The 8980-nt window shown below is 42.1% G+C and overlaps 1 protein-coding gene and 1 long non-coding RNA gene across 2 annotated transcripts in view; both read right to left on the bottom strand.

Annotated features, from left to right (window-relative positions):
• Positions 1–528: 528 nt before the first annotated feature.
• On the bottom strand, positions 529–1076 carry LOC310681748. Its single transcript, XR_014513579.1, has 2 exons — positions 851–1076; positions 529–768 (listed from the first exon to the last, which is right to left on the bottom strand). It is a non-coding gene; the product is annotated as an uncharacterized lncRNA (long non-coding RNA).
• A 3389-nt stretch (positions 1077–4465) lies between these two features.
• DNAH5 (dynein axonemal heavy chain 5) overlaps positions 4466–8980 on the bottom strand; it is a 159857-nt gene continuing 155342 nt past the window's right edge. Inside the window, exon 79 of the mRNA XM_083449239.1 lies at positions 4466–6443. Coding sequence (XP_083305365.1) covers positions 6292–6443 — 152 coding nt within the window. The 3' untranslated portion in view covers positions 4466–6291. The remainder of the gene's footprint in view (positions 6444–8980) is intronic.

Genomic DNA, 8980 nt, shown 5'->3' with positions numbered 1-8980 from the left:
GGGACAGTGGACCGGCCCCTGCTGAAAAAGTTTGCTGATCCCTGACCTAGCCTATTCACATTGGGCAGATCAGCACTGCAGTTTTGTTTTGTTTTGTTTTGTTTTTTGTTTTGTTGCACTACTCATTGAGGTCTGGAAAAAATGTGAGGGGACAACACAGAAAAATTTGGAGTGCAATAATTTGGCAACAACTTCTTCTGGATTGTCCATAAAAAGCGAATCAACAAAAGATGGCAATTTCAAAGCAAAGAACTAAGTGTCATGTCGCACAGCATTAGAGACATGGAAGGGCTTCGCACTATCTATTCTAACAAGAGAAACGTATCATCGACGATGCAATCCCTCCCCAACATCATTGACTGCTTACCATGATTCTGCGGCTAATGCCACGGAATCCCAAGGACCAACACGGCAAAGAGTTAAAAACTGGAAGAAATGCTGAGAAGCCTCTCGTCCCTTTCCCTCCTCTGCCCCTTCCTTTGCCGGCTGTCGAGGTAGTGAAGGACACTCATTACACTCATCTCCCTGTTTTTGGACATAGGAATAGTTATTTAATTCACACACAAACACAAAAGTCAACAGAAGCTTTACATTATTGGCAGGAGGTCTTGGGGGACCAGACACTGATTAATACGTTTCCCTCAATATTTACATTTTATATTTTTGCATTATAGCATTATTTTAAGCTTATAATCCTGCAGAAACTAGCAGTGGGCGAAGTTTTCCTTTTTAGCTTTTGCTTTAAAGAAAGAGAGAGAGAAGCAAAATCTGAAGCAAAATCTTAACCCGAGGTAATATTTCTGGGTTAGTAGAGTCTGTAACCTGAAGCGTATGTAACCCGAGGTACCACTGTACTTCATTTCTTGGAGTGTGGGGAGAGGTAAACCACCCACAACAAAGGCAGAATGTTTGCGATGTAGTTCCTACAGCTGCTGTTCAAATCTGCTGCTTCTTGTATGGACAGCATCCAACAACATCCAGCTAACATCTTTTGCCATGAAAATGTTTTTCATTTCACTCTGAATACTTTCACTCACACACACACACACACACACACACACCCCTACCTGTTTTAATTCAAACACCTGTTTTAATTCAAAAGCTCCTATTTCCAGCATTTTAACCCTCCATACTTTTGTAATATCTGGCCCAAAAATGGGTTTAAGCAATATGCAAAACTTTCTGCCCTAACACGTACCATTTCATACTCCATGTATTCTACTAAAACAATGGAATTTCATCCTGCCTAGCCAATGAGGGCCGGTGTTGTTTGTGTTTTAAGAGTTTCATTAAAATGGCACTGGAGTCTTTGCAATCCCAGTGAAAGTGAATTGAGGGAAAGGGAAACACCGCAAGCCTAAAGTAGGTCTCTGAGGTAGGATCATCTCAACGTATTGTTTATAGACATTTAGCACCTCAAAAGCCACCTTGTATTGATACAGCAGATAGGATAAGGCGGTATTAAACTCTCCAGGTGATTTTGAGTTTCTGGAAAAAGTATTTGCGTTAAGGTATCAAGAACCTGTTATATCCTATTGTAATTAATATTACAGACCATTACAGACCTGCATAAATTATTCCTATAAACCCTTGGTACTATACACAATCATCCGTAATGCTATCTTATATTACTGCATTAAAATTGGATATTTCTCCTTGGAGCTTTCAAAATCATGGCTATATTGGAGGCTGTTTGATCCTGAAAGAAGTGAGTTAAACTTAGCAAAGTACTTAAACAATTGCATAGGACGGTTGAACTTAGCCAGGCCAATTAAAAAAATGAATCACCTCCATGTGCCCTGTGGTGTGCTGTTCTTTATGTCATCCCTCTTTGCTCAGGCCTTTGGAAGGTGTGGGTGTAACATGGATAGTTGCTAATGAGTGCATAGATATCTCCTGTATTACCATAACTTTGTGAGGAATTTTTATTTGATGTTTTAAAGAGTTTTATATCGTAATGGTCACCATGATCTTGATTGGTTGTGCAAATTGTAAACTACCCAGGGATAAAATGAAAGGAAGGCTTTTCCAGGTGTATGTCATCTAGCCTGGTGAGAAGTCCGCTCCCCTCTTAATTAAGCTAGGCTGCTGATGTTCCCTGGGATATTTTCTGTTTAAGAATTGTGAAATAATACATGCTACAAATGTTTCTTTTAGAACATTATTAGCCGCGTGTTGCCTATGATTGTTCCCTGGGATGCAGCAGCACTGGCACCTCAAATTTTATGATCAACTTTTTTCTTTTTTCTTTTGCTTTGTATTTAAGTCTAGTTTATATCTTCTGTAGTATTGGATATATTCTGTGCTGACTTTTGTCCTTTTTGAATTTATTGATATGTTTTGTTAACTGACTTCTCCCACCCCCATGCTCTGTATTTTGACATTTGGAACGCTTGTTGTAAGCTGCTTTTGGGCACCTCTTGCTATGAAAAGATGGCATACAAACAGACGCAACTGATCAATTCTGTATCACCAGCAATGACTTAAGAAGGTAAAGGGACCCCTGACCATTAGGTCCAGTCGTGACCGACTCTGGGGTTGCGTCGCTCATCTCGCTTTATTGGCCGAGGGAGCTGGCGTACAGCTTCCGGGTCATGTGGCCAGCATGACTAAGCAGCTTCTGGCAAACCAGAGCAGCGCACGGAAACGCTGTTTACCTTCCCGCCGAAGCGGTACCTATTTATCTACATGCACTTTGACATGCTTTCGAACTGCTAGGTTGGCAGGAATTACCAAGAGTTTAATTGGTTAAGAAGTTAGCAAAACCCTGGCTTTTTAACACTTTGTTCTTGGCTATTTTCAAACTCCTGAAGGGGAGGGGGGATAACTACAGAATACAATGAACCATGGAATGAGGAAAAGATGGCAAAATAAGATGAGTAAAAATCAAGTTTCATGTTGAGATGGGGCAAAGGATGTGAAAATAGAGATTAAGAGGTGACAGAAAGGAAAAAGGGAAGAGCACTAAAGAGAACAGTAAAGCAAATTTGCTGAAAAGAAAAGTGGACTCAGTCTCACAATTATATTTAGCAATTACATTCTCACTCACATACAATGCAAGATAAACTCACAATTAAGGGGTTGTTTTTTCCAGTTATTGAGTAAAATAGGTCATTTGCAGTCAGAATTCAATGGCGAATGAATTTCCTACCTGAACTTTAGACGTATGTTTGTGGTGATTCGCAGGTGAAGGGAAGGTAAAGATCAGAGCTATATATTGCTTTTGAAAATAGCATAGTGCAGAATGGGGCTCCATGATTTCCTTGTGCTGCTCAAAAAAATGCAGTAAAGGCAAGAAATGTGCTCAAAGACCACATGTGGACAGGCTCAAGCACAGCCTTCACTTTGATTTTTCTATTCCAAACTCTGTATTTGGAGCTGAGCGGGAGAAAGCAGGAGGGCAAAACAAATTTGAAAGCAGCCAAGAGCTCCATGCATGTCAGGTTTGCCCAGCAGGTGACCCACCAAGTCCAGATCAACACACCAGACATGTGCTGTGGTCTGCTAGGTTCTTAATACCTCCAATTTCTTGCAGTCTCAGGCACAAACAGGCTTTCCCCCCAAGACCTTAGTGGGCCACCCTGCATAGTTGGCTAGTTGTGTTCAGCTTAGTGAGTCACAAGCTCTCCAGGCCTGATGCAGACCAAGAACATCTGTCTGGTTCTCTAGAACAGGAGCTGCCAATTCCTTATCTGCCTACCTAAATAACGAAGAGGCAATAGAAACTTTCTAAAAAGGACTTGCTCTCGTCTGGTACCATCATAGCAGATTTGCCAGTGCAATCTGCAACATCCCATACTGCTGGAATAAACAAAAATCTGTTCGCAATCTTCTTCAAATGTGTTCCAATATAAATAAATTTGACTTTGTATTTAAATGCTTTCCACAAGCGCACAAATGGCATTCTGCAATGTCAATCACTTATCAACACGCCAATTACAATCAGTGGTTCGAAAACAGATTTCAGCATTCATTTTTTGTAAAAATAAAGACTTCTCTTTTGCACATAATCATAAATGGAAATGTTAGATTCCTACAAATTTGTGATTGTGTATTTGTGTTCATATAAAAAGCAGTGTTTCTTCTGTTTGGTCGCTCTAGCTCTTAATGTTCTCCGGTGATATATGCAAGTCACTTTCATCCTACTACCTGCAAATATTTTCTGGATGCGAAAATATCCGCTAACCACTGCAGCACCCCTTACAATGATGAATGCACTATGCTATACCTGCCTCAATTTCAGTCCTCATTCAGAATTTCTTTTGCCAGCAGAGTCCTGTGTCAAGTGAATCCGTGTACAAAGTGTGACTAACTTATGCTGCTCTCCATTGTCAATGTCTTTAAAGATCACTAATCAATACAAAAGAACCAATAATTCTTCACCCTTCACCCTCAGGAAGGTTAAGCTCTATGCCAAGACAACACAGCAACTCACTCTGAATCAATTAGGCACATTTCCACAAAGTGTTTTGCAATATTTATTCCGTTTCAAAAGTTCAAATCATGGAAGAATTTGCATATAGGGGAACAGCTAAAGCAAGAGAGGGAAGATTAGGGTTTTTTATATAGGTATTTGGATTAAGAAGATCACTGAATAGTTGCTATGGGAGAATGAAGTCTGGAGGGCAGTGAAATGTCATGTATCAGTCGTGCCTTATCTCAGTTTAGCTCCTGGACATTTGAACAATATCCATGCATTTCAGAGCTTTACTCTGCATATGTAAGGTGTCTTATATATGAAGTCAGACCACTGGTCTGTCTGACCAATATTATCTATTGACTGGTCTTAAACCCTCCAAGGTTTAAGGCAGAGGCATTTTGTAGTCACAGAATCACAGGGCTGGAAGGGATCCCAATGGTCATCTAGTCCAATCACCTGCAATGCAAGAATCTCAGCTAAAGCATCCAGATGGCCAGCCAACCTCTGCTTAAAAACCTCCAAGGAAGGAGAGTCCCCAATCTCTGAAGGGAGTCCAAGGCTATTTCTAACTGGAAGTGTTGGGGGCTGAACCTAGAAAGTAATGCATGCAACTCATATACTGAACCACTGAAAAATTGAGGGTTGGCCACTTGGATTTTTTTAAAAAAAGTTCGGGGTTATCAAATATTTGATTCTGCAACGAGATAGGAAAACCACAGACAAGAAGCATATAAAAAAAGTTTCGGATTTTGATGCCTATGAACAAAAACACTGCACATTAATTTTAATGAGTTTCTTGCTACCCACAGGCTGCTTACATACATGGGCGTTTTAAAATATAATCAAAACACATTTGGGATTTGGACTTTTCTTTCACTGAGACTGAGCCAGGCCTCTTTGAAACAAATTCTAGACACTCTCACCCAGTAGCTTACAACTGAAAAATAGGATTTGACATGAAGTGTGACAGAGTCAAATTGCTTGGCATGATTTACATTTCTCTTCAGCTGACTCCAAACATGAAATGTTAACTACACTAGTAGTGAGAAAGGTTTGAAAAGGGGAACAGGATAGGAATGATAAAGAGTGAAGATACGAAAATAAAATGACACAGAAAGAGATGGTGGTAGCGTCCCCCTTCCCCATTTTGGGGCCTTCAGTAATTCTGGTACAACAATCCAGAACTTTGCTTAAGGACTCCATTCCCTATAATTATGTCAGGGAGATTGGGTATAATCCAGAGGCTGTTTCTGCATAACTTAACTCCTGATTGATTTCAACAGAGCTGCAGCTCTATCTGAATTGCAGCCCATTGAATTTCAAGTGTTCCAGAAAGAACTCCCAAACCTGGCTTAGTTGAAGAAACATCGCAAACCAGCCTTGACAATGCCAACAGTTCGGTTTAAACTGCTGTGCGTATGGGGGGTACATTTTATGTGGAAAGTGGCACTCCATTTTTTCCCCCTCTATAGAAATTGCCATTTATTTATCACACTAGAGGGTCACAGTGACAGATAGCTTGCTCTGCGTATATACTTAGTCACTTAACTTGATGTTTACAAGCACACTTCAGTGACACACGCAAAAACTCCCTCAGAGATGAATGAGGGCATGTATTCAGCGAGCTTTCTAGTTCTGGGAAATTTGATAAAGCCTGTTAACCTTTGAAAGAAAGTCAAAGTAGAAGAATAGAGCAATACTCTTGATATAATTGATATTTTAAAAGCAACAAGCAACCCTGCGACCAGTCACCTAGCTATTTCCTTGTGATGTGGCTGTTCAAATGAAGATTGTGAAGAAAAAAGGCTGTTCTAAAAGCCTTGGGTGGGTGGGGGGCAACACTTTAAGAACATGCAAGTGTTCTCTTAACATTACTTGACATCACACAGAAGGGCAACTCCACGCAATATCCAATGCTCAGGAGGTTGGGTAGTCCGGAGGTCCACTGCGGCGATATAATTCAGATCTGTCCGAACTGGTTTTTTGTAGATTGGGCAGGAGTACAAGCGTGGATCTCTCGAGGCTAGGGAGATGAAGGAAGAAAACACTTCATTGTCATAGGGCTATGAACAGAGCAAACACCTTATAGGGAAAAAACCCGTATGAAATTAAAATCGGTGTCCTATCTGGAACTTCCACTTTAAAGAAAAAATTGCCCCGGAAATGCAGCAACAAGAACGTTGGGCTTGGGTGTGTCAAGATTTAACATCAATTCCTTGTTCTTTCCCCTTACAGGAAGGGGATTACAGTCATACAAGGGGGAGCAGAGGGAATTTTGCAAACTCCACCCCTTCTATAAAGGTAAAGGGACCCCTGACCATTAGGTCCAGTTGTGGCCGACTCTGGGATTGTGGCGCTCATCTCGCTTTATCGGCCAACATTTGTCCACATACAGCTTTCTGGGTCTTGTGGCCAGAATGACTAAACTGCTTTTGGTGCAATGCAACACCGTGATGGAAACCAGAGTACACGGAAACACCATTTACCTTCCCGCCATAGCGATACCTATTTATCTACTTGCGCTGGTGTGCTTTCGAACTGCTAGGTTGGCAGGAGCTGGGACAGAGCAACGGGAGCTCACCCTATCACAGGGATTTGAACCGCTGACCTTCCGATTGGCAAGCCCAAGAGGCTCAGTGGTTTAGACCACAGTGCCACTCATGTCCCTAGACCCCTTCTGTAGCACATCACCATCCCTATATTTAAAGCCCTCCACAAATTGAAGGTCAGAGCCAGCATGCTTATTCTCACAGCTCACCTCATGTACAGTGTCTGAAGGGAGTTGGCATCAACACTGCTTTTGAGAAGCTGCAATGGGCACCTTCTTTTATCTAGCTACTGTAAGCAAATGGTGTCTAGGCACGTTACAGACAGAAGTGTAAAATGAAAGTGTTGCAGTTTCAAGGCAGATCTCTTCCAATATGGCATGAAATTCCTCTCCAGAAACACGCAGCAGCAAAACTATTCTAAAAGTACTGCTTTTAAAACTGCAAACCAAGGAATTTCTAGCAAATAGTTAAATTTAAGTCTATTGCAGAACTCCAAACTGTAGTTAAATGCCCCTCTCCGCAATCCTGAACAGCCTTCCTATAACCAATAGGTAACATTCAGACTCATCTGATGCAGTTATCTCATTTCAGTGGGCTTAAAAGGTCAAGGTAAAGGACCCCTGACAGTTAAGTCCAGTCACAAACAACTCTGGGGTTGCGGCGCTCATCTCGCTTTATTGGCTGAGGGAGCCGGCGTACAGCTTCCGGGTCATGTGGCCAGCATGACTAAGCTGCTTCTGGCGAAACCAGAGCAGCGCATGGAAACACCGTTTACCATCCTGCCAGAGCGGTACCTATTTATCTACTTGCACTTTGCAATGCTTTCAAACTGCTAGGTTGGCAGGAGCTGGGACCGAACAATGAGAGTTCACCCCGTCGCTGGGATTCGAACGGCCAACCTTCTGATCGGCAAGCCCAAGGCTCAGTGGTTTACACCACAGCGCCACCCACGTTCAATTCTACATTGGATCAGGTTGTTGGTGTCTGGCTGCAGTTTTCAGCACTAAGGAAGTTAGAAACAAAGTCAGTGATCAGACTCTTTAGGGAAAGGTTTGCTTTGCTTCCAGATGGCCTCTTTACTGCACATCCATACTGATTTGTTTGCAAGGGGATTAGACAATGCTGACTATTTAATGAGCATTTGTTCTGATTTGTTTGTGGGGAGATTAGATGTCACTGCATCCCAGTGCATTTCCTCTTGACCTTCCTTACTGCAAAAAATCCAGTTTTGGGGAGAAGAAGGATCATCGTGCAAGCAACTACAACTGCACGACCAAAATTTACCGGGATCGAATTGACCCCCACTCAAAAATAGGAAGAGTCTGGAAGCAACCAGAATTTATAAGATCCAGGGGCTCAATCTTATCCTGACATGGGCAGATTTATCAATATGTCAGCAATGTTGCCAGGTACACATATTAACTCCCCGCCCCCCAAATGACTGCTGTTCACTCTTATGAGGAAAATATAAAATGCCACACTTGGAAACTTGATTGTGGTGGGGGCAAACCCCATTTCCTGCTTCTGAGAGGGACCCCGCAAGAGTCTTGCAATATTCAAGCCCCTCACATAGCTGCAACTCATACCTGAGAGGCTTGCTTACCTCTAATAATCTCCGTTAAGCAAACAGCCTTAGCCACAGAACTGACTGCGCTAAAAAGAAAAAGTAGGAAAATAGTCCACAAGACTGTGCCCTTCACAGCTTTTATATTTCTTTCATGCTTGGTTTTATTTCTCAAACCAAACTGACTGTTTTCAGGCAAGCAGCACAGGCTGAATTCTACAATGCCAAGCAGCCTGGGCTTTGGGTGTCCATCTCTCCAACCCACAATCCATTTTGACAGCTGCTTCCTTCCTACATGAACCCCAGAGGTCCTTCTCTTCACTTCTAAAGTTGCTCTTTCAATCTTTTGACTTGCTTGCTGAAGCAGATCCAAATTCCGTACATTTAGCTGTCAAGACTAGCTCCAGCCGACCTGGTTACAACTTGTAGCCTCCCCAGTCTATATTC

This window comes from Podarcis tiliguerta (genome assembly GCF_965153285.1).
Source record: "Podarcis tiliguerta genome assembly, chromosome: 7".
In the NCBI taxonomy this organism is placed as follows: domain Eukaryota; kingdom Metazoa; phylum Chordata; class Lepidosauria; order Squamata; family Lacertidae; genus Podarcis; species Podarcis tiliguerta.
Note: the sequence above shows the minus strand (reverse complement) of the source record. Positions and strands in the feature narration are given on the sequence as shown.